At 30.1% G+C, this 27,981-nt stretch overlaps 1 protein-coding gene across 1 annotated transcript; it reads right to left on the reverse strand.

Annotated features, from left to right (window-relative positions):
- Nucleotides 1–34: 34 nt before the first annotated feature.
- Nucleotides 35–21,723, reverse strand: LOC132735193 (solute carrier family 25 member 36-A-like). The gene is made up of 7 exons (XM_060722121.1): nt 21,564–21,723; nt 20,106–20,372; nt 19,513–19,590; nt 16,975–17,075; nt 13,505–13,571; nt 5,725–5,990; nt 35–5,067 (listed from the first exon to the last, which is right to left on the reverse strand). Exons 1-7 carry the CDS (start codon nt 21,605–21,607, stop codon nt 4,853–4,855), a joined length of 1,038 nt encoding a protein of 345 aa, XP_060578104.1. The 5' UTR covers nt 21,608–21,723; the 3' UTR covers nt 35–4,852.
- Nucleotides 21,724–27,981: the final 6,258 nt, after the last annotated feature.

Raw genomic sequence — 27,981 nt, forward strand, 5'->3', positions numbered from 1 at the left:
CTCTTTTTTCATATAATAAACAAGAAAGCATATGTAATATTTTCATAATTTTATTGATTTTTTTTTAACATAGATTTTTCATAGGGAACAAAGCCCTTTTTTCTTACACCAAGAATGCATGCCTTTGGACACAATTTATCTGTTACACAAACACATATCAAAACAGTTCCTATGTTTTCTTGTATTTAATAGATTCAAAAATAAATGTTACATTTAGATACAAAGAAGAAAGCCCTTTTTTAAATTGCAAATATAACATGAAATTATTTTTTTAAAGAAAATTTACCGTAAATATATATATTCTTCAATATCAATGTACTGCAAAACAATTAAATGTCATTTTTTTTATTTCAGCTGCATTAACATCATTTGTAAATAAATACCTGGTGGTATTTCAACTACATGTATGATAAAAACCCTCTTAAGATCATCGACAGGTGTTTACCGAAGTGGTCTTATTTACAGGGTGGTCACAAATCTACGACAAAATTCAATTAAGGTGGTCATTTGTTCACATCGTGACATGTATATAAGCAAAGAAATGTAAAATATTTATAAATAACTGTTTAAAACTGTTTGTTCACTAGATATCCACAAAGAAATGAAGAAGGTAGAGTGCACATTTCCTCCAACTAGGTTTATAAATACAGATATGTTTGCATTAGTAACAAATAAAATCCAAGCATACAAACTTAGCAAAAATAATACTTTACCATAAATCTGATGGTGACAAGTTATATTGAAACAAACATGGCTGGTCATTTTGTGACCAATAGCTATCTACACTATATACATTTTTACTTTACATTCAATGCACTGCAACTTGGTTACATGACTAAAAGGGAAGTAACTGCAACTGTACTACTGTGAATTTATCTGATAAAGGTCACATGACCTAAAGGGAAGTAACAAGTGTACACATAACCAAATTACCTCCCTTGTAACACTGTAGAAATGACTTGAATTTACAAAAGTGAAAAATTTATTCTCAGATCATTAACGCAGGTAGATTAATAAAATTTGGCTGGTGTGGAGACTAGATTTCTATGTACAAAAACTTTCTATTTTAACTTCATTCTTCACAAAACAATTTATTCGATTCATCCACTCTTCATTGTATTCATCAATTAAATTAATTTCACTTTATCAGTTATCAATATTTACCAATCACTTTATCAAATACCTTCAGTTATCATCATTTGCAATAAAATTATCACCTCCAAAGACATTGAGCAAAATGCGAGTTCAATTATCAGAAACCATACAACCTGTGAGATTACTTATTACACATTTAACAATACCTGAATCATGCCCAATTGATATAATAACACTTGGACATACAGTATGTTGTCACAAAAATCTGAAGTATGTACACACAGTAAATGTTTTATGAATAAAATTTAGATTTTTTAGTTACATGTATTAACATAGAAAAAATAATGCTGACCCAATTAGCTTAAAGTGACATTATGCTCCTTTTTTCTGTGTTGAGCTGAATTCACTATAAATTTCAAAAGATTGACTGTTATAATGGTGATTGACCAACAGTTGATACTTGAGATTCTTGAGAAAATATAAATCTGCCTAAAATGTAAATCAGACTGCAATACTCTTTTTATAAAGTGAACAATGGATGGTAAATTCCGATTGGTAATTTACAGAAATACCCTGGGGCCACATTAGTTATTAATCTTTCAAGTAAAATACAAAAATTGCCAGGAATTACGTCAAAATGATCTTATTTTGATTTTCAGCTGATCTCTCACTAAATACCCTTAGATGGGCATACTGCCTCACCTTAGTGCAATAACTTAAATTTAGGACATAACCTGTTACTGCACTAATGTGACAAATGTCACTGTAAAATATGTTATTTTCAAAATAACCATGATATTAAATCTCTTAATAATATTAAATCTACCATCTCAACTTGGAGTCATAATTTTTCCACATGAACATATATACTTCGATATTAAATATTAGATAAATAATATGTATCACCTATAAAACACAATGCAATTTATTAACAATACTTTTTGAATACTGAAAAGTAGATCATGTTACAAGATGATATCATGTTACTAACAGGACATTATTTTACAATTTATCATGTTACACAAACATAAATGATGTTCTCCTTTAAGTTAAAATGGTTCAAAATTTAATTTAGTTAACTTTTGATTTTTTTTTCAACATTGTTACATCGCACGCCTCTGAATTACTTAAATAAATCTTCTTTATATTTTCAGGAGTGTATAAATTTTCAAACTCAAATTGAAATTTTGTTTGTATTGTTCAAATATAACAGATTTTATAGTATTTATCATAAAAAATCTACCGTGCTCTTCAAGAGAAATTTCTACATATTTTGACAAGTTACAGTATAGGTATTTGACCTCCATGAATAGTTAATGCCTTAGGCTAGCTTATATCACTTAATTTATGGTATTTATCATCAAAATTCTACCCAGTTACTTAAGGTGTAAGCAAAAATTGCTACATATTTTAACAAATTAATAGGTAATTTCTTTGCAATAATATATGCCTAAAGACAAAATTGAATAACTTGGTTTGTACACCTGAAAACAGTTTTTCCAATTAAACAATTTACACGTTTTTTTTTCCTATAAAAATTTAACACAAATCTAGATGTATAATTCAGTATTTAATAATAAGCAGTGCTTAAAATTTCACAGAATCACAACAAAACAAAAGAACAATAACTGAAGAAGATGAAAAAAATCCTTGAGAATACAGATTTCAGAAAACCAAGAATAATCAAATTAAAAACAATAATGGTGGAAAAAATGTTCAGTGATATTTCAATCCAATGAAAATATACAACAATAAAGTGTGTTTACTAGCTAAACAAATAATAACTACTTGGATTGTATTATGCAAACATTGATTTTGTTACAAAATTGTAATGAAAAAATATGAAAAATTTGAATGATATGAAAACTGTACACATAATATCACCTCTAGTAATGTATTATAATTTTGTTTTATTTCTAGCAACTAATTAAAGAATCATTTGTTTTTACATGAAACAACCAGAAACGGTAAGAAAAGGCCCGATGTTAATTATTTGCAGTTTTCTATGACAAGGCATAATGTATTACTTTTCAAGATCTATAACTCTGTATAAATTTTTATATGAAAAGAGATATAATCATTTACAACTATATATTTCAATAAAAATTTATCATCTAATTTCTAAATGACTGCTAGTTTTGTTAAGGGGTCATTTTTAGTTGTTGAAATTGTCTTACAATATTTTTGTACAAAAAATATTGAACATTTTTTTAAACAAAATATTAAGTTTTCATGAAATTTCCAAAATAACAAAAAACTTTTATACACTAAAATGCTGATCAAAAGAAATAATTTCCATTCATATATGACATTAACAGTTACTATGACTACAATTATAATGCTAAAAGTTTGCTGTTGCCATCTGTATACAGTCAGTCTAAACTCTGAGGTGATAAATATTTTAGTAAATGCTAAATATCTGAAATGAACTTGTCTGTCTTTCAATCTAGACAAAACCATTCATCATTTTCAAGGGGAAAATTTCAAAATCTGTTCTTCCTGAATAGCAAACAGCGTAGACCCCAGAGAAACAGTACAAAAGCGCTGACTGACCCAAATGTATGCTTTTCTGGTATTGTTTTTATCAGGTGCCGCCAGCAGACAGAATGTTTAAGCACGTAAGTTTTTCATTTAACTATTTCAATATTAGAAAGCATGACAAGTCCAAGACCAGTCAAATCTGTGGTAATCACCTTTTAATTAAATGTGACAATGTCCTTATTATCTACACAATGTATAAACATTAAAATGACAGTAGAAAACATTCATCTACTCGAGAAATAAATGCACATTATATGTCCAACATAGCTACCTACATTATCTCACATTATTAATATAACAAAAACATGAAATATATACATCAAGTAAATTAGAAAATTTCTATATATCACAGAAAATCATTATTGAAAAAAAAACACGCACACTTAAAATAAGCCTTGTTTTCTTAACAAATATAGATAGGGTTGTTTATAAATTATTATCACTTTTTTCTAAAATAGAAAATTGAGGGTTTTATTCTTTACCAGCCCTCGAGATTTTAATGGTTATCAGCTGCTATATTTCTAACTGTGCCGAAAAGTTTGGTCGTCGGTCTGAAAATATTACTTATGATACTCCAATTTTCTGTATTGATATTACTCTGTCTAAACATGGTTGTTTAAAACAACAGTCATGGGTGGTTATCTGCAGAGATTTACAGTATATTAGAGAAAAAGATTCTTCTTAGCAAGTATTTCAAATTGTTTAATATAAATCAGCAACTATTATTTTATAAAATCCGAATGGCAATGGATGTTTCTCTAATGTATTAAACGCTTATCAATAAAACTCAAGATGTTATCATTAAATCATACAATATGATATCATAAACCATGGATCTATATATGGCAATCTTTTATCTTCATTATTTACATCAGTATAATCAGATTTTATCTATATTACAATGTATACTATTTATGTTGTAACTCTTTCATCATCCTTTTATGTTCTACAATTTTATCATGTTTGAAAATCCATAACACAGAGTCAGTCACACAATAATATGTATTTCTAAGTTGCACCCGTTTTGGTTCTCTCATAATGCCCTGTTTTTCACTGACTTGACATGGCAAAATATGAGAAGACAAGGGGACGTAAGCACCATTTTATTTTCCACAAACTATTGTCAACTATTCACTGTGGTTAAAGCACTTTTCAAGTGAACCCGAGATCATGCCTCTTCTAAATGTAATTGCAAATATCTTTAACGAAACGAAATTCAGGTACTTCTGTCCCGTTTCCAACACTCGTATAGATAGACAACTAGCTCGTATGTTGCCATCATTGTGGCGGTATTTGGGATTTGTCTAACTAATTGAGTGGCGAGGCCACGATAAAGTCCCCGGTACCCTTCCTCTTTACCAACCAGCAGTAACGTCTGGAAGAATGATCGGTATTTGTTCCCTTCTTCACGTAGACGAGTACGAACTACCTCTGCAAAGAAACAAATAAAAACTTTAAATAACATTCTACAGAAACTTGTTGATAATGGTGATATCATTGATGTACATGTCTTAAAGAACGTAATTTACAACATGAAAAATCTGTAAACCAATTAAGAATAGAATTTTTATGCTTAAATAGGTTCTTAACCTCCAGGCTACCTTGTCTTTTCTTTGTTTGATACTATAAGAGTCTTTAATTATGGCAATACGCAATTTGTTTCCATTAATAAGGAACACCCTAAAGAAAAAAAACAAGACATCAAAACACATTTAAATCCTATCTTAAGCCTGTTGGAACGAAAATTATTAGCCTCTGTCCCTAGTATTTTTTATACTGTATAGAGTATGGCTGGCCTACACATCCCTGTAGTAAAACTAACTGAAACATTTTCATCTTTTTAAACCGAGAACAGATAATAAAACAGCACTCAAAATGAAAGCTGGTAACATCCACTGAAGAAATTCAGCAGGGAAAATGTAGGAATCCGAGTTAAACAATTTAAGACAGCAACTTTACATACAAGCCAGTTTACAGGAAAATCAACACCTATTGTAATGTACAATAAATGTAAGAATGTATGTGTAAATAAAGTTACAAAAGAATACAATAATCAACGGCATATATATATACAGTTTACAAACTTACCATGTGGATATGCTATGCATGTAGCAAATGTTTTTGAGCACGCTCCAGCCAACATGAATTTAAAGAAATCTAAATACGATCTTTCATCGTCGGAATGGTTACTCATAGATAGAAGTTGAGCCTTCACTGACTCGTATATCACAAAATGTATGACAGTTTCTGTGACTCCCACATACGAGGCTGTAATACCTCGATAAAACCCTCCTAAACCATCTTTAGCATAAATCCGCTGGATACACTGTCTTGCTGTTAAGCTGTTGTTTTTCCTGTAAAATAAAAAAAGTATCGATATAATATTGTTTATGCTATAAATTAAAATACACTTCTTTCTGTAAAGATATATTATGCTCAAATATGATATCAGAAAATATTGATAATTGCAGCACAGTCTCTTTGTAAATATGAGAAAAAAAATATGTTTTGACTTAACACAAAGTTGAAATGTCATGTTTAAAACCCTTCATACTATAGGTTGTCACAATATGAATATATAGTGTTGTTTAAAAAACTGGCAGTTTTTTTAAGAAAAGACCAACTTTACTTGTCCTATAGATCTAATAAAGAATGTGACTTCCAATGTATAGTTTATTCATTTTGTATTCAAATTAGACATATTCAGTAAGAATTTCATAGGTTTTAATAAATTTATTTCGATTGAAATATTTTTCTCAAAAGTGAGCATAGTATATCTTTAATTAAGGAATAATTGTACATGGTTAAGTGAAGAAAATAGTATAGTAACTAAATAGTTTGACATTTTTTAAGGAACAGCTGCACAAGGTTTACTAAAGAAAATGTTTAATAATTTGGCATGTTAACATTTCTAATAGCAAGGCAAACTCAGTTCTACTTACTTTAGATTTCTGAGGCTCATTTTTTAGTATGCCGTATAAATGATGTAATGAAAGACATATAGGAAATTACAACACTTGTAAGGATTATTTCATTTTAAACAACTTGTTACAAGACAAAGTATCTAAGTCAGCCACGATTTATATTTTAAATGTCAAACGTGACAGCTTTTACGTCTTAGTAAACACATTCATCACATGCTTATGAAAGTAGAACAATATGTAAAATTACCCATTCATATATCATTAATTTCTTTAAAAACTTGTCAATTAAAATGCTACATATTTCATCTTTACAGCAGCTATAACTTCAGTTAAAACCAGTTTACACGAGATTGAGGTCAACCTTGTATACGTATTGTATAAATGTTGTGATATTAACATCTTTGAATAACAGCCAACTATTAATCACCTAATCTTATAATAACCTAATAATCTGAAGTATGGTCAAAATGATTATAATACTAATTACTTGTTGACCTCTGAATAGAAGCCATCTCCAGTAAAGGACCATATAACGCCCTCAACTTAATTTATAATATTTTATTCTTGGGTAAAAAACCATGACACATTCCATTTAAGTACCAAATAACCCCTGACAATGTCAAAACAATGACCGATGTTTTCTCATCCAGGTTGTTACAATGGTCTATACAGACAGGTTTTTCTATAAACAAATCTTGCTCACTTTCATTATCAAAGATCTTTCTAGAATTTTCTCTCTTTATACACCTGACTTCCGTTTTGTTACAAAACAAATAACATTACATAATCATAAACTTTATTTTAGGATTCTGGCACCGTTCCTGCATGTTCTGATCAAGGAAAAACTGAGCAACAGCAAAGTGCATAAAGTATATGAAATAACAAGAGCTGTCTGTAGGACAGCATGCTCGACTTTTCTAAGTGCTTGATAGTAAAAGAGCCTTGAAAATGTTAAATTTTTTAAGTTCACAAAAGGGCTAATTTTTTTTTATAAATTCATGTTATAGGCCTTAGAGAGAGTCTAATTATACAGTATTGGCTTGACTATTCAGAAGGTAATGTCACAAGGGTGTTTTATTGAGTATAATAATACTAATTACCTATGAATACATAAATTTGACAGAAAAGGTACAAAGGCTTGTTATTAAGATGTTTTATCAAGTAAATCACTGCTTTATTATTATGAATGCACAAAATTGTCCCAAAAAAGGCACAAACCCTTCAGTAGTTATTGAGATAACAGCTTAAAAGCAAAACTTTACCATGAATTTCTAAGTTGAAAAAGGGGAGAAAAAATCAGCCTAAATGCAAGATAGAATTATGGATCTTTGTCAGTGACCTACAATTATGACCCTAAATGCATATGTGAAGTTTTAAATAAATATCTTTAATAGTTATTGAGATATGTAAAACTTGCATGTAAACATTTACCAAGAGACTAAGTAGAAAAGGGGATATGAATCAGCCTTAATGCAAGATAGAGTTATGGAACTTGGTCAGTGACATACAATTATGACCCTCCAATTATGATCCTAAGTGCATGTGTAAAGTAGTAAATATCTTTGAAGACCTTTAACCTTTAACCAAAATTTCTAAGTTTCAAAGGGGCAAATAATTATGCAAATATTGCAGGCAGAGTTATGCAATTTTGCAAACTGATGTACATTGTTACTATAAAAATTTTTTTAAAATTTCAATTGAATATCTCGAGCAATAATTGAGATATTTGACTTTACAAAAAAACTTTAACCAAAATTTCTAAGTTCCAAAGGGGCATAATTCTGTCAATATTGTAGGCAGAGTTATCCAACTTGTCAATCTGATGTACCTTGTTACTATAAATAAGTATTGTAAGTTTGAATTGAATATTTCAAGCAATAATTGAGATATTTGACTTTACAAAAAACTTTAACCAAAATTTCTAAGTTAAAAAGGGGCATAATTCTGTCAATATTGTAGACAGAGTTATCCAACTTGTCAATCTGATGTACCTTGTTACTATAAATAAGTATTGTAAGTTTCAATTGAATATCTCAAGCAATAATTGAGATATTTGACTTTACAAAAAACTTTAACCAAAATTTCTAAGTTGAAAAGGGGCATAATTCTGTCAATATTGTAGGCAGAGTTATCCAACTTGTCTATCTGATGTACCTTGTTACTATAAATAAGTATTGTAAGTTTCAATTGATAATCTTGAGAAATAATTGAGATATTTGACTTTACAAAAAACTTTAACCAACGCAGACGCCGACGCGGACGCTGACGCCGGGGCGACTACAATAGCTCTCATATTCTTCGAATAGTCGAGCTAAAAACACTTCCTAGGTCAGAGCTCCAGATAATTTTTTGGGCCAAGGGGTTTTTACCCCTCAAAATTTAGAGTGAGGGGTAAAATGCAAATTCTGAAAAACTTAAGGGGTAAAATCTGTCAAAAAAAAGCATTTTGCATTTTTTATAAACAAATTAAACTTATTGTTGTGTTTGTTTGTTTGTTTGTTTATTTTCTTTTTTTAGAAAAACCTTTACAAATTAAATACTGATTTAATGTGAAACAATACAAAACATGCCATGTAAAGTCAGATTTCCAGAGTATACTGGAACTCAAGTTTAGGATAAACAGCAAAATTATCAAGGCTTCCATTTTCAAAATTTGGAAGTCAAAGACTTCAAAATCTCTGATATTTGAAGTCACATTATATAGGTAAAGAAGGAAAAGTATTGATTTTCGGAAGTCACAGGCCAAATGAAGGAGTAAATGACTCCCAAACTTCCACTAGTGGAAGCCCTGAAATTATTTTATTTTCTAGGAGTCAATATTTTTATTTTTTTATTTTTGTTGGCATGTACCTTATCATGTACTCCAGTTTGAACAATTATAGTTGAAATTAGAATTAAAGAAACATAAAAAAGATTTTTTTATCTTTCCTTAAAAAAAGTATTGGTCTGAGAGAAAATTGTCCGTAACTGTAGACTGGGTACGAAAATATTGAGTACAAAACTGCAAGTGAAAAACATGTTATTTTGTTCAAACAACAAAAGTTAAAGAAATTAAAATATATTTTTGTTTATATTGAGGCATTAGCATGTCAATAGATGCCTAAACAAACTTAGTACTGTGTTCATTAGCATGTCAATAGATGCCTAAACAAACTTAGTACTGTGTTAACTCCTACAACGATTATCTGGTACAAATTTCATCAATAATTTCACAGGTTGATCTACGGGAGTTACCTCCCTTCTGTATTTCCTGCTACTTTCGTTTTTAACATGCGTTGTTGACAGTTTTCAATGCAATAAAATGGAAAAATATTGTATTTTTATGCTCAAAACATTTTCTTTCTACATATCAAATGTTTACACTTCTATTCTTTCACGCATAAATTTTGAAACACGAGCGTATTTTCATTTTGTTGTGCGTAACTGTGACGCACGAATTTTGAAAGTGATGCGTATTTTAGATTTTCTATGCGTATTTTACGCTTATACGCACGCTATCTGGAGCTCTGCTAGGTATTTAGTGAACTAAATCAACTTCAAGATTATGATAAATAATGACACAAAAAAACTGAAAGATGTACGGTAATTAACCAAATTTTACTATTTGCCTAGAAACACAATTTCCACGGTAACATATGTCACTACAAGAAAATTACTGGATAATTCCAACCACTACTGCTTCACGTGTACAGGTAAATACAGTATGATATATATAAATATTACAAAATATGTAACATCTATAAATAATATATTCTAAGGTCATTATTCCCGCTGGTACAGATTATGTATGTGGCGACATAATGCATTAATCAGGTCTTATAATTTACAAGTATTCTAGCGTATAAAACAAGTTTGTCCTTAATTACAACCAGTTTACCACTCATTTGTTTTTAAATGTCCAAAAAAAGTACAACATTCTGACCAAATTTCCTTTATTTCAAACAATAAAATCAAACTCTTACTATGGAAAATATTGGAAAAAGATCAAATTTTGTCCTCACAGAATTTAAGTCAATAAAATTTTCCTTCAAAACCAGTAAACATGATTGCATTGGCATTGAAAAATATTGTATAACTGCCAACTGAAATGTATGTATAACTGCCAATGTCACAGTTATATATACCAGTTACAAAAGTTATAAAACAGCTGTATTTATAACATACAATGCTTAAACTTGAAACCTCTGAAACCAGAATCCTTTGCCATTAGTATAGAGCCAGGCCAGCATGCACTAACCATGCAGCCTGATCAACCTATAAACTGTTGGTAGATCATTGGCTTTATTTTTTGTATCGTGAACATTTCCACAAATCTACAAATGGAGTGTTCCGCACAGGGCAATGTCATTACATATATTAAGTAGGTAAGATAAATGATTTAATAGCACAATGATAGGAATTTTCCTTTATACCTCAAATAAAATATGAACTCTTATAACAAGATAATTAAATGTTAATATTGATATCATTATATCACAAGTATTATATAGAATGCTGGCAAATAAAGTTATAATATCAAATTAACATGTCTTCTAAGCAGGACAGCATGTACACCAGTGTTCAGTTCAGTATGACCAGAATCCGTATTCATTCATCCATAAAAAAAATATCTGATTTAAGGCAAACAATTATATCAATTCTTCCAGTATTATTAAGTTTGTCTAAATTTTATTCAATTTTTAAGTTAGCTCATTTTTTTGGGCCATGTTTCCGTGGTCTGTCCAACCAGTACCCTTGATAACTAACCAGTAATTACCACTTATTTCACAAGAGACAAACTACTTATCCCACATGATTTCTGAATCAGTGGTAAAAGACAAATGTCCAATAGACTGTCAGTCAATAAGCAAGACCAATTGTCAGGAATAATCTCACCTCGCTGGAGAACCCATGGATGCTAACCTTATTGAGTTAAGTCAACCAACACATTGTTGAGTCATCATGCTTTCTTACCGGTAAGAAATGAGTCATTCTGTCAACATATGGATATTGGGTCATTGGCTTACATTATTTCAGCCAAGGGCATTGTATGTACTAACAACTTGCAACATATGTTTTTATCTGTACGATTTCCAATGTCAGTTAGCAAACTTTAATTCATGTTACAAAACAAAAACAGATCAATTAATTTCCGATGTTTATCTACCTTCTGACAAACAATCGAAAATGAAATTTATATTTCAGTTCAAGTTTATCTAACATGTACTAATGATATAAAACAATTTCATACGGCATTTAAAGCCGTCACCTTCACTCAACCAACAATGGTTGGTTGCATGTTCAAAATTAATGAGAGCTGTTTAAAATACATTAATTTTAACGAACATGTATAATTTACGCAGTGACCTATTTGTTAAGTAAGGTCGTATCCGAGATAATATTCAACACTGAACAAATATGTCTTCGCAATAAAATTTGACAAGAAGGTCATTGATAATGATTTTAAAAGTGCAGATAAAACCCCTACAATTCCTTAACTTGCTGGGACTATCCTTAACTTGCTAGGACTTAAAGTCACGATAAGCCTTCGGCAACAATAGACCCTCAGCCAGTTTATGCAGTCTAACCAAGCTCTTTACAGTTGGAAGCTTAACGTTTGTTTTTTTGATAATGAAATCATTTCAACTTTTTTATCGCCTGTTTCAAATTTAAAACGGGGCAAATCCACTACACAAATTCAGCTGGTTAAATGTTTCGCAAGATAACTTTCCCTTCATTGCTCATTTAAAAACATTTGACAAATGGGGAATGACGAATGTTTAGAAAATGCCACCATGACCATTTCGTTTTAACCTTATGCACGAACAGGCACCTAAAATAGAACTTCCAAAGTACCACCTGTTTAAGTCTCAAGCAGATTTTCACCGCCAACAACCCCATATCACTCTATTTTAGTTTTTCAGAAAACAATTTTAACTGTAATCTATTGAAAATACCAAAGCAAATGTATACCACAGCTTGTTTCAAAACGCATACAGCCTTCAAAGTTGTTTACCATACTAGTTGCTGTGTACAGTTTTTATCAATAATCTTACTTCAGGTGAACTACGAGGTTTGTGACCTCTTAACACAGTCATCATTGAATCATATCTCTATTTCCTCCACACAAACAATTTATTTTTATGTCCTACATCAACACAAGAAAAGTACTTTCTCTCATTTTCAGAATCAACAATCTATCTGACCTTTACCTTTATTGCTTTTTACATGCAAGGATATGTTTTATTAATACCAGTGATTATTTTTTTTACTGAGAAAGGCAAATAATGTATGACCTCTTTGAATTCTGCACAGACAATTTCCAGCATTGCTTTATTCGTACTGAATTTAGTACTGGAGTTTTCAACATTTAACATAACAATGTACCCCAAAATTCTTTTCCAAAACACAGAGAAAATGTCATAAATAGTTAATTAACTATTTAAAGACATTACCTGACACATACATGTATGAGCAAGATTTTTGGTCTATTTTTGGAATACAGTTAAACCTGTCCTTACGTGATAACCTTGGGAAGGGAGTACATGTATATATTGTGACTGCAGAGAGTGGGAAATGATCTATTTATAAATATACAAATTGTGATGAATGTGGTATTTTGGGCATTAAACTTGTTCAACAGTGTTGTTGCCTATAACACACAAAGTTCTTTTCACTTGAAACTTTTCCACTCAGGTCAGTAGACATTTTTTTAAGTGGTAATAAAACCAGTTTGCTATTGTACGATTATAAATCCTAATAATTATAAATTTCTACAGTAATATTCATTCAGTACCAAAGCAATCAAGGTTTAACCTATTATGGCATAAATTTAAAGAATATCTAGGTTATCTGATATATTAAGATAATTTTAAAAGACCCCAAAGAAACTATACAACCCCATAAACGCCATAAAACCCCAAAGTCACTATACAAACATTTTGCTCAAGACTTGGAACACTTACTTCTGATCCAATTGAAGACGGGTCTTTATTAACCAGATAGGATTTGTTGCTGTGCATGCAGTTACACCTGAAATGAAAAGTGCCTTACTTTTTATTTGGCCTTATATTCAACACAGCAAAGAAACAGTGCTAATCCATTTGCCCTTAAAACTCTTAATCTGATAAAGTTATTGAAAATTTCCATTGACCCAAAACAAATAGGTCTTCTTTTTTTTTTTCCATTGACCTAAATCAAATAGATACATATTCACACAACTTGTTAGTGAAATGAAAATTTGTTTAACGACATTAACATATTGACATCACTGAAAGAGATTAGAGATTTTTTTTATTATCAATTTTAAAAATGGACCAAAATGATCAAAAGTTCACTTAATTCATTTATTATTTGATTTAAAATTAATTCATCTGACAGTATATCTGGCTGTATGGCTACTGATTTCGTTACTATATATAGTCTGATTTATATGAATCACAGAACTAAGTTTGTAAAAAATTAAAAAATGTTAAAGCCCCATATCCCCCTAAGCCCCTTATACAGACAAACCTTATTATAAAGATCTATATTTATAAATCTTTTCTTACCTCATGTATTTGCTTGTAATCTAGATATCAAATTCCAGTTTCGATCTAAATTATTGACTTTCATTTATTTTTTAATGCGGGTTTTTTGGGGTATTTTTTTTAATGACATGAAAATAAAAACACCTAATGTTTAAGTTCGGGTTTCTCTATTTTATTCAATAAAAAAAAGAAAATATTTTATAATGTTACAAAAAGTGCATTTCAAAAAAATATTAAAAAGGTCGGCCCATAAACCATTTATTACTGTACAGTAAACTGCTAGTGCAAGATAAGAGTTTTCCACTATCATCTACTAACTTGATGGCGGTTTAACCGATAAACAAACTTACTGGTATTCAAGGTCACACGTGAAGTGTATGTCATACATCTAGCAGACACGTGGCCTAGACTTATTGATATCGGAAAATGGTTTAACATAGCATAACTAAGATCACACGTTTACTGAGGATTTCTTTGCCTGAATAAAGTTTTTAACATCAATATTCATTTTGTTTTTTAGTATTTTAGTCAAAGCTGTTACTTTAGGTACTGTGACTGTAGTCATTTTTCATTTCAATTTTGGTCTTTGATATTTTGCATGATAAATATGTATAATGATGGTAAGAAATAAAAACTCGAAACATTACTAACTGTGTCACAAACTGGAAACTTAATATTATATTTAAGAAAGAAAAAATCTTGAAGTTTTAACTGTAAAGTCATTTTGATTTACGCAACGAGGCTTAGTACCAAATCTATTAATTTCTCTTTTTGGATATTTCTGGTTACATACTGTGATACATTGAAAAACTAAATACTGGATGTCTGGTTTTAAAATAAATCAATCAAGAAATAAAAGACATGCATAACTTGGAAAAAACATTAAAATATATCACTCAACCATACAGCCTTATATATAAGTAAATATATTTCTGTTCTTAGGTTGAAAAATAAAATTTATATAAACCTGTGATGAATTGAACAAAATTTAATAATGCTTTTTACAAAAATCAAATAATTTTTTTTCAAATTGCAAATATAAACAATGAACAATACTTTTCAATAATGTCTCTATGCAAGTAAAGAAAAGGTTTTTTATAAAATTATCTTATTGATGTGTCAAAGTTTTGCCAAGAAAAATTCCTTGACGTTACCTTAACCGAAATGCCATCATGTGGCGGTCTTAGCAGACCTAGGTCGGAGAATATATTGTTAATTGGAAACAAATTTCCGCCTAGACTATATCAAGCGGCAACAGGGGCCTGGTCATGTGATCAGATCAACCGTCATTATATCTGAAAAAATTTGAGTTCAAGCAAAAACATTCCAACACGCGGTCATTGAACAAAACATACATCGGTCATCAACAAATATTTTGTCCATTTTGGACAAACAAAACCATAGTTTTGGACCAGAATCATTAACTTTTCCTGTCCAATTCAATATTAATATTTTTAATGTTAATGTATTTTGTTGAAGGGTAGCAGTAAATAAATTTGTTTCTAAGTTCTAATGATATTTAAGGTTACAAAGATAAAAGATAATATTCACCATTTATAATCAAAATGAAATGAAACTAATGCTGCTAATTTCTTATAAATCTACTTATGTGCTTGTTATTTAAATAAAATCATGTGAAATTCAAAATTCTTTTATTAAAATACAAATCTTTAACAAGTCAAATATCAGAATTTCTATCCTTATGCAGTATACTTTTGAGGCCCTTCTTTTGTATTAACTTTAAGTTGAAAAATTTACTAATTATCTAGTTTATTGGACAGAAAAAGTTAATTTTGCAAATTGAACATCAAATTATTTAATATTTCTCCAAAACATAACTAAACTTCCAAGAGAAAGTTCAAATATTTGAAATTCAATAGCTTATGTCATTTTTGGTTTGAATGTAAACCAATATCAATCAATATGGTATTTGAAAGAAAATTGGGTTTTCCAGTCAAATATTAAAAGGACAAAAGCAAAATAAAGCTGCCCTACATTCAGAACAAGTAATATCTCTAGAATTTTCCATGACATTTTGCTTTCTATTTATAGAGCACACAGATATCTCTCGGGCAATTAGCCAATACACTTCAATGAGCCGGGCACAAGTACACAAGTCATTATAATATTCATTTCAAATTGTCAACAAATATCAATATTTAAGATTGTTTTTTTTTCATTTACTATAAATTAAATTACTATCTTCATGAATGGAAAACCCCGACCTAAATTCTTTCAATACTTGCAACTGGATTTTTCCGGTTTGTTGATCAACAAACCAGAAAAATCCAGTTCATTCCTTTTTTATTTATCAAAATTTGAATAAATGCCAGATAGTAACTTAGGTAATTTTATACTTTAGTACACGACATAAAATATTCTAATTTGTTTAATTCATCAACAGGTTTATTTTCCATACATATTGATCGATTGCCAAATTTACCAGACAATGCAAGACTAATTTACAAATTGGGTTGTTGTTTTTTACGCATAACAATTTTTTAAAATCATATCTTTAGAGTGTGAAATATGAAGGACACAAGTTATTTGATTTATAAATAATGTATAACCTCATTCTTTCACGGGAAAAAAATCAATGAAGTAAATTTATAATTGGTTTATACTGAAGTTCCAAAGCTTAGATATAGATAATAAGAATTTAATAAGGGGTTTTAAACTCTATGATAAATGAATAAATTCTCATGCATTATATTTTAAAGGGACATTTGAATAATTTTTTGATAAAAAAAAATAAAGGTCAATAAACCTGTTTTTGTTATGAAAATATCAATGTATTTTTAACTAATACATAAACATATGAATCATAATGATATGCAGTCATGTGACCACAAAAAATGAAAAACTTCACCTCAAAACAATTGTTGTAAGTTTAAAGAGATTCCTACCTGCAGTGACAGCCGCTCCAATGTGTACCAGAGGGGTGTCAGGGTTTAAAACTGTGTTAAGGTATTTCTTACTGTTGGCATAACAGAAGAAATAGATGGCTCTGAAAAAACAAAAACAATCTATTTACTTAAATAATAAACTATGCTGATGCAACAAAATTACATGTAAAACTATGAAATTGGCATCCTAAAATCAGAAATTTTGTCTGATTTTTATTATTTCATAATGACTTAGCCTTTTAATAAATTGTTATCTTAAATGTATGTATTAAATCAGTAATGACTAATCCTTCATAATAATTCTTTAAACCTAAATGTTTTAATTTTAAAATTAACGCTTAAATTTGGCTATGCCCCTATGGAATGTTAAAAGTACAAGAAAATGCATACATATGCATCTTAAGTGCTTAGTTATCCAAAACAATTATTTTAAAGACTGGAAAACCAAAGAAACTTGAGGGAAACTAGAGAATCGCATGTTGAAAGCCTTATTATGCTAAAGAGGCCAATTATTTCTCTTTCTGATAAATGACTAAGACTTGAACTGGAATCATTAAGGTCTCCCATTGACAAACTGACAATTTTTTTTATGACTATGAGAATAGTATTTATATCTCTAAAATAAGTTTAACACCATGTGGCATGTTTACAGTATAAGTAAATTTAGACCATTAGGAAGAACAAAATTTTACTATATATGTAAGAAGTAAGGGACAGAAGAATGTCACTTTCTTCTACCAACCATTTACAGTAACTTCATAGATTAAGTGTACAGGTCATGCCGAGGTCACACGAGGTCAAATAAAATCATTGACTGCTGGTCTGACCGAAATCTTACACAAGGCTTTGATACACTGAGAATTGTTTGTAAACAGTATTATAACCTTAATAGAGCTATACAAGATTTAAACAATACTGTCTTATTTATCATAGAATTACATTTAAATCTTGAGAAAATAAACATAACATTGCCAGATATGCCCCTGCTGATTTTTTTTCCTTTAGTCTAGACTTCCCTCAATAAGCAAATGTCTATTTATGGACTGGCATGTCTATATATAAACCAAAATGTTCCATTACCTACCAATGTTGATGTTGATTATGTAGTACAATATAACAATTTGACTTGTATCCAAAAACATTGAAATATTCCATATTTCACATTAGGTAATATGCCTTTCTATTTTAAGCTGTGATTTGATATTCAATTTATTGTGTTAAATAGTTTAAAAAGAGCGCTTTTGTTTGTAAATAGTTTATTAACTTTCTTTCAAAGGTAGGAGCTGGGGGCCTTCCCTTAAAATTTGGGGAAATATTGCATGGCATTTTTGTAAATGGGTGAACTGTCATTGATTCAGTCCAGACCACATGACAAATTTGCACACTATTATATCCAGTATCATCAAACTATATTTCAATATTATACCAGTTTTTATGATTATGGTGAATTTTTATGTGATCTGTGCATACAATTATGATAATACCCCAGGCTCTTAATGTCCCCCCCCGACTACCCTCCGTCATCTATGCTATAATTGTAAATTGTATCATAGTTTGGAGACCTTTCTGTTGAAAATGTGTCAGGGTTAAATCGTATACATATACATGCACAGTGCGTTAACTGGAGTGCGGGTATTAGTTACCCGCACTCCAGAGCATGCCCATTGATTGGCTCATTTTTGCTGGGGTTTACATATTGTGACGGCAGAGAAAGGGAAAGCGACAGAAATGTCATATTCAGATGTTCGTTCATTGGTTCATTTTTGCCGGGGTTTCATATTGTGACAACAGGGAACGTGCTTTTATGTTTGATTATGATACAAAAGAGAAAGAACACCAAAACACTCGGCAATCTGATTAATACTCGGGGGCTACGCCCCCTCGTACAAATCAGATAGCCTCGTGTTTCGGTGCTCTTTCTATTACTTAACGAATTTAAATACATTTTTCTTAGTTAAGTTGCCCATTAAGCAACAACAGCATGGCAAAGTCGATTGATAGGGCAACTACTTCTGTTGAATTTTTTGTCAAATTTCTGGATTTTCCCCCTCAAATTTGTATTGTCAATCACCAGAAAAATTTAACTGACACATTTACATCCATATTGTTTTTATTGATGACAGCTCTATTCGGATGATCTTAACAATAGAAAGAAATAAAAAAAAAAGTTAAAATTATGTATCAAATGGGCTTAAAGTGAATAGGTCTACAATGGGTACATTTGGATATTATCTTATAAAATGTTGCTTGAAAAAATATGTTGATAAGTTCTAGAAATGTTATAAATATGATGGTTAATAATATTTTGTTCTAGAACATTTTATAATCTGGACTATAAATATAACCAAGTAATATCATATCATGTATCTCACATTTGGAAACTTCCATGTACAATTATTTTGTGGTTTGTTGTTTTGTCTGATATTTAATACTACCAACATAATTACTCATTGTATTACAGACCTTCCATTTTAGACCAATTCACTTTAAAGTTGCTGCTAGTTAGTATAAAGTAAACTTTAGTTTACATGAACATACCTTGATGGAGCTACACCAACAAGATTTGGTCCAAGACCCTTGAACAATGCGCCTGGCCCTTCATTCTGTACAATATACCTACAAGATATAATTGTTCATTAAATATTGTTAACAAGTAAGTTCAGTTAGTTTAGATTTAACAAATTCTGAATAAATTACCCTTGATTGCAAAACTTATTTTAATCACTTTCAAGCTTGCTTCCCGGCTTTAACCAGAACTGTTGTAATATATGAAGAAACATGTTAGTCCTAGGGCTCAAACCCATGGATTGAATGGCAGACATCTTAATGAGTGGAACACATAAAAGAGCAATCTGATACTATGTATCATATGATGTATGAAAAAGTTTAAAATATTAAAAAGCAGCCTTGGCTAATGAAAAGAAGATTGTGTTTTAGAGTCAAAAGGTTGCCTAAAAGTTTACTGTTACAGCCTTATTTTTCCTAAAGGGTATTTATTAACAACGTAAAATATTATTCCCTAGCTTTCCAACATAAAAATAAAAATACACAAAATGGCTTCCTTCACTACAATCCTCAGTGAGCTTCTGTTTTAATATTGATTCCGTTTCAAATGAACACTATTGTTTTACCTGAGACAATAGTAAAGTCCAACTGATCGACTATGTGCAATTTGCAATGCCCGCTCAGCGGCGATAGTTCCATGTTGTGCTGTACAACTAGCTGTGTGGGTACTGTTTGAAATTGCACTGAAGTTTATATTGCTCTTTGAGATGACATTGATATTTGAACTAACACTTTTAATACACACAGGCTCAAATGTCGCTACAGATGATTGTAATCTAGTCTTAACTACTTCCAAAGGGCATGTCAAAATGGCACCAACAGTTCCACCAATTCTGAAAATAAAATACACAAAGAACTAAGGTTATATAAAAGCATTGATATATCAAATCAAGGGAACGTCTTTTTTCCCTGATAATTAAGTCACATGAAGTAGTTATAACTGGCAAATAGGTGATGAGTTGACCATGGGACTAGTTGACCTGACATTCTTTAATTTTAGTAATAAGTTGCCTGTGTAAAGAAAGTGGTGGCATAGTCGCTAGATTTGTGGTAAAGAAGTCTGTCGCTATATGTGGTTACGTAGTCGCTAGAGTTGTGGTAAAGAAGTCTGTCACTATATGTGGTGGCGTAGTCGCTAGAGTTTTGGCGTAGTTGCTAGAGTTGAAGTAAAGAAGCCTTTCACTATATGTGTTGGCAGAGTCGCTCTTATAGTTGTGGTAAAGAAGTTTGTTGCTATACAGACTGAGAGGTCAAGATTAAGGGTGTGAATCCTATCAGAGTCATCAAGTTTCACAATATTGAGCTTCAAATATGTCAAGCTATAATTGACTGGTGCATACATGCACTGCACACATGTACCATCAATTTCATGTGGTTAAAAAGGATGTCATCTTCATTTATAATAACAATTCAAGTTTAGCATAATCATATACAATACAATACCTTATTTCATATCGACACAAGCTCGTTTAAAGCTAATGTTTTATACTGTTAACCATTAAAGATTTTAATTATAGTTTGTCCTACAAACTAACTTACTGTCTCATATTAGGCTCTATGGTTTTGTGTAAAAGACAATGCGCTTTGTTTGAATTATAAAATGATTCAGATCCCTTACTGTACAATGATTCGCTACATAAAGGACAAGTTATAAAACATGTTACTTAACTTTTTGAAAGTCATCATGTATTTCATCAGAAGTGATACATGACATGTGAAATAACCCAAAATGCTTTTAAAAGACTTAACTGATAGGTACAAACTGATACACCCCAGCCCCACATATCTAACGAGGTTTACAAAACAGTTCATAATTTTCTAAACCGCTACTGGTGCAATGTGAAAATACAAACGTGTAAAAAGCGTTACAAATTCTGACCATTACTTGCCCTTGCGTAAACAGATTTGAAAAATGTAATTTAAAAACATGGTAAAACCCGATAACATTTTAACTTTAACTAAGGACATTACAGTGAAATACAATAATTTTTTGCAACAATATTTCATTAAAAATAATGGCTTACCCTCCTGCAACCAAATGTATTCCATAATTATTATTCGCAGCCATGGACTTTTAGTCTTTACCATCCGCCATCGAAATGTATTTTACACTCGATAAGACAACATGTTTTGGAAATTTTCCGACACACGCTCTATGTGTGAAAACTGTGTAGACCAATGATATTTGCAGCTTAAATCGGTCAAGCGTTTTCATTGGTGGATTGAAACTATCATTCCCTGACCTCGTGAATCAAATGGCTGACCCCAATTCCTCGCATAACTGGGTCACACTGACGGCGGGCAATATTTTTTGTCAACATAAATCAAAGTACTTGAAGTATTAGGATAGTGAAATAGTTGAATACTGATTTTACCTAGTAGAAAAGTTAATATGTTCGGAACTACACATGATCCTATATATAAACATAGAAAAGAGAATTTTACTTGATTTATTATCAACAACTTTGTTGCTTTGCATAGATACTGGGATGTACTATAACGTATCGTATGTTCCAGATAGATATGACTAGGTAAAGGATTAACTGTTAACTTGGGAGCCCCCCCCCCCTGATAATGTTGCCCAGCCCTTTTGTAGATTTACATTAATGTATTTAAGTATAATTGTGAAAATTTATGTATGTATGTATATATATATATACAATAAACTATGTTTCTTTCATGTCGCTAGAATCGTTGGCAGTTCTATGTGGCTACAATAATTCTTGGAGGGGTACTATTGGTCTTCTAACACCAGTCAGCTGGAAAAGTCATCAAAATGACAGCTAAAATGTACTGTGCTACTTAAAGCCCAACTAAATAGAAGATAAATTGAAAATAACATGCCACTGTCTTTTGATATCATTTTTATCAGGCTAGAAATTATTCACTCACCAAGATCATGATGTACAAGAAAAGTTTTTTTTTACAAATCAACAGATGTTTCATGCAAGAGTATTGGTTCTAGATAGTGTTCCATCAGATTTATGTAGGTTTGTTGACAGGCATACAAAGTCAAGGATTATATAAACATGTGTGGCTGTTTTAATGTACAAGTTATACAACAACCAGTTCCAATATAAGAGAAAATAAGAGTTGAAATACATGTAAACCCTTGTGTCTGTTAGACTTTTTTAAGGGGAGCGGTGGTCTAGTGGCTAAGGTGTCTGCCTCTCAACACAGAGATCTTGGGTTCGAGCCCTAGTCGGGTTACGACCATGTTTCGTCATATGACACCAGTACTGGTTGGTTCCAGGAAGCAAACTAGAAAGTGATTTATATAAGTTGCAAGAACTTGTTTCGCAATCGAGCTTAAATAAATATGTTTAAACCAATTTTTGTACCAGTATTTGAACAGAGAAAACTTAAACCTATGTGATCGGTGCAGACCAAGATCTACCTGTACATCAATGCAGTCTGATCATGGTCTGCACTGTTCACTATTCAGTCAGTGAATATTTAGTGGTCATCCCCTTAAATAAAGAATGGTATAACCCACAATGAATAATGGACCAGTCCATTTTTATAAACTTAGCATGCTTAAGAGTTAATTTAATAGTGGACATAACCCTCTGTCCTACATTCCTATTGGACAGTTAGTCGAAGATATACCGTTTATCAGGTTATATTCGCATACAGCAAATTTTTGCGATTTCGGCGGTAATCTCATTTAAGCTAAATCAATTTTTGCGATTTTGTTGTACATGCTACGTTATTTTGTGTTTTTCTGCTAGCAAAGCGACACTTTACTATTAGTTTGAAATTTATAGGTTTTCACAAATGGAACTTTTTCAATTAACATGTAAGTATCCGGTATTTCACACTTGTTGTCTGTCTTAGTTTATTGTTAACATGTTATTGCTAAGCTGCCTATGTTTGTATACCTGTAAGCAATGTGTGAATTATCTTATTTCATTGGACAATCAGTATACATGTTCGCTTACTTTGTCACTAAATATCTTTGATGTATTTTTAAATATATTCAATGCTAAATAAACTGGAATGTCAAATATTTGTATTTGATACATTGATATATAGGTATCACAACGTCACATATACATACATACATGTGTATATACAATTTAACGTGGTAGCAAATTTTTCAGCAAAAAAAGAGAATTTCCAGTATTTAATTGGAGCAAAATTTAGCAAATATATTTTTCGCAATATTCAGTGTATGCCAATATATAGCGAAAATTAGATACTCGCAAAAAAACCCTGATGTATGGTTTGTAGGAAATTTAGATAAAAATAATACAGAGTCTGGTCAGACTGTTATTCATTGAAACCAGGCTAGTCTGGCTTTATACAGCATGGATGAACATATATTTTCTTCTATTATAATTATTATAATACTTAACAAATTGCCAAATAATAAGATTATTTTCAGATTTCTTTTCCCGTCATGCACCCTATGTGTCAGTGTGTGCAAAAAACAATAAATTATTATATATATAGCTGACTAATCTTAGCAATGTCATCTTGTAGCACAGCTTTAATTACAGCCATGCTCATATTAATAGAGCTTAGTCATAGAAATAAATAACAAAATACTTCAATGATATAATATAACTTTTATTGCACATAGAAATTTTCTAATTTTTTTAAAATTCTTGTACACTCCAAGTTATTACAATACCAAGTCCACACAGCATTCATAGTTAAGTTAAATAACAATTACAATTTGTGATTTACAACATAGTATCATTAAAGCATACTTAACAATGCAATGATCTTTAAGACCATCAATGCCACAATGTTCACCAAAATGCTCTATTACCTCATTCTTTCTTTATAGAAGTATTTCTTCAGAAATCTAAGATCACAATGATTTTCAAACTTAATGAAAAATCAAAAACAAACTACAATAACATGAAAGTTACATAAAATTTTAAATGATGAAGGGATGTACTAAATCACCAAGGGAGGTAATAAATAATAAACTATTCATATGCTACACTTATCTTCTTTAAAGGCATTAATGATGTGACCCATGACCTTTAAGTTTTAGTAGATAACATAACATAAAGTAAATAAAAGAATGAAATCATTAACATTCCTTCCACACAATACTGAAGAAACATCTTCATCAATTAAAGTTTAAACTTATGCTGAGTATGTTATGAATAACAATGAAATATGAGATTGATCCTGTAAATAATATATAGAGGATTTTCATTTTTTTCTATAAATGTAGGACTTATTTTAATTGAGTGGTATGAAATATGATACTGTTCATACCTAAAGATGAAAATGAATCCTGTATTTATAGAAAAAACTTGAATTACACATTTTATTTCTTCAATATTTCTCTATTGCTCAGTATTTCATTTTTAAGTATATAATAAATATTTATATTAAGTATATAATAAATATTTATATATCAAATTTTTATTTTGAAATATGGTAAGTATGTTTCACTGCAGTGAAAAATAAATTTTTACAGTGAAAATATAGAAAATGAAAATACACATTTTGTTTCATCAATATTTCTCTACTGCTTAATATTTCATTTTAAGTATATAATTAATATCTATATATCAACTTTTTATTTTTCAATTGTGACCAGACAATTTTGACAGTGTTTGTGTTGTATTTTGAACGATTTTTAGCCATTGTTTACAACTTTGAACTTCATGGTTGGCATACTGTGTTTTGATTGGCTAATACTAAAATTTTTAATTACGTGTATTTTTGCATTTTTTTTGTGCAGCCCATCTTTTCATATGTAACTATGTGTGTTAAGGTTTTTCTGATAAATTTAAAAAATATTTTTTATTGGATATATAATTTTGCATGTATATGTAAGCAGACAAGTAACAAAATCAATTAATTTATTAGTTGATTAATCTTACAATTAATTTGTTTCTAACATCTTACTATTAACTTGTTTCTAAAATCTTCCTATTAACTCATTTCTGCTATTATTCATAGCATTTTTTGTATCATTATCCATAACATGAAGTGCAGCCATCATTAATATGGTATAAACTCTGATTGCATAACAAGATATTGCATACACTGTAATAAAATAAAGTAGAAACATGCACTTGTACAGGTGTATTAGCTGTAGCATTTTGATAATCATAACAAAAAGACAGAGATCTTGCTATTAAATACAAACATGCCCTTGTTACCCAATGATCTTGTTTCAATGACATTGTAATGTTTAGTTTATATAACTTGTCTATGAATGACTGAATAAAACCTTGGCAAACGTTCAATTGTTAATGACCTAAACTATGTAGATAATATATAACTGACATGCCTATTTTATCATAATAAATGCCTCTTAAAGATCAAACAGTTTAGATGCTTGAACAGAATTAACAAAACACACTGTTATCCAGTGAATCAATTATTCTCAAAGGCAATTAATTTTATTTTAATTAATTTGTTGAAATGATAACAAAATCATAAACTGATTTAGTAATCATATACATACAACACTTATCAGGAAAAAAACTTAAACCATATTACTTGTAAACTTTGTCAAGATGGGCAGAACCTTTTATTGGATTTTGCACAGAGCAGAGTAAATTCGAAATCAAGATACAAAAATTGAGTAACCACTTGTAAACCTAACTTTAATAGACTTTATCAGTAATAAATGCTTAACTTTACACCTTAAATATGTACATGTATATTTACTTTTGATGTAGGCTTAAATTGCCTATAATTATATCAGTTTAATTTTTTTCTTCTTCTGGTTTTCAATTTTCAGAAAATATTTTTTCAGAGTTAACCTTATCTGCAAAAATAAAAAAAATCAAACCTGGAAGTTTAACACAATAATATTTTCTGACATAAACAAACACACAGGACTCGATAAAATAAAACATTGTGTTTTGGGAAAATTAAAAAGAAAAGTTATTATCATGGATAAATGTTAAACAATTAGTCAGAGTATCACAGAAAAGGCATCACATTAAAAAATAAACAAACAAATTCTTTAAAATATATATCTACATGTAATAATTTGGCAAAATATTTAATTTTGCATGTATTTACAAAATGAAATTGGTCAGGCGCGGCACAGCCATGTGACAAATTTAATTTTGTAAATACGTACTAATAAATTTTTACCCGCTAAGTGTTTGAAATTATTTTAACAAACAGTTAATTTACTAAACTGATTAACAGTTTGCAGTTTTACCAAAGTAAATGTGTTACAATTCATTTGAAATATTGCAATCCTATTGGATAAAAAATAATTTCAAACACTAAAGGAAATTTACCTAAATATTTAATTATAAACATTTGAACTTAATTAAATCAATTTCTATTTTATTACATCACGTTTTTGCTTTAAAAGGTAATTGGGACTAATATTTGTTTGTGCACCGAAATTGTGCAATAAGTTAATATAACTTAAAGTGGATTGTCAACCAGTTTTTGTATTTCATCAGTAATGTTAGAAAACATGATTAAACTCTATTATAAATAACAATATATAGTAGTGTTGCAATAATCACTCACAATTTAATATCAACTGACATCCCTGCTTTGAATAAGAATTAAAAAAAATTGTGCAAAATATTAATTTCAATTAGAAACAAGGGCCGTGGCTAGTTACATGTAGTAGTTATATTATTTAATACACAATGTATGTATTATTGTGTCCTGGGAAGTGGAGAGGTGACAGGTAATCAAGAAAAATAAGTTGTAACATTCTAAAGTTATCATTCAGACACAAGAGATTTTTACCACAACCTGAAACAATAGGGGACATCTACAAATAATAACATATCGAATATAAAGTTCAATGCAGGTCTAACTATTTATCGTATTTTGGTGCTGTAATATATCAATCTGTCACTTTGAGCTTGGCCTGTCTACTGACCACTCAAACATTCTGTGGTTCCTTTACCAGAAATGATGTGATTAACAAACACAACAACCTCTAACTAATATGAAACCAAATACCTCAAAGAGCATAATGTTATTGGATGCAATGGAAACCTTAAAGAATGCCCAACATCACTAGGACAAAAGTGAAAATTTTGCAGTGTAAGTATGATTGAGCCCCTCCTTGAACAGTTAGTTATATATAAGGTACGTAATGTGCATGTACATACACGTAATTATAAAGAAAATGATCACTGAACATAAACCAGTCAACTTACAAAATGTGATGAAGAAAGTAATGATAAATTATATAATGTCAAACAAATGCCATTATGAATTAATTACTATTAACGTACATGTATATAAACCAGACATCAAATCACACAAATACAATCAGTACAAATAAAATAAGCATTTTGTCAGGCAAAAAAAAGAAATATGAACTTTTAAATAATTTGCTAAGAAAAAAATGACAGAAAGTAGTGGAAGAGCTTTCAAAGGTCCAGTCACACAAAATAAAATGGCAAGCTTTACTCAAGTATAAGTATTTTAGGGATCATATACGCTAGCACCAATCTCCAAATACTGAGAATAAAA

This window comes from Ruditapes philippinarum, unplaced genomic scaffold (genome assembly GCF_026571515.1).
Source record: "Ruditapes philippinarum isolate M1 unplaced genomic scaffold, ASM2657151v2 ctg1516_1_1_1_1, whole genome shotgun sequence".
NCBI lineage: Eukaryota > Metazoa > Mollusca > Bivalvia > Venerida > Veneridae > Ruditapes > Ruditapes philippinarum.

Excerpts from the sequence above, each read along its gene's own strand:
- LOC132735193 (XM_060722121.1), bottom strand. The coding sequence starts at position 21,607 with ATGGCTGCGAATAATAATTATGGAATACATTTGGTTGCAGGAGG. Across the intron at positions 20,373-21,563 it reads ATACATTTGGTTGCAGGAGG|AATTGGTGGAACTGTTGGTG; the intron begins GTAAGCCATTAT and ends TTTTATTTTCAG. Across the intron at positions 19,591-20,105 it reads GGACTTTACTATTGTCTCAG|GTATATTGTACAGAATGAAG; the intron begins GTAAAACAATAG and ends TATATCTTGTAG.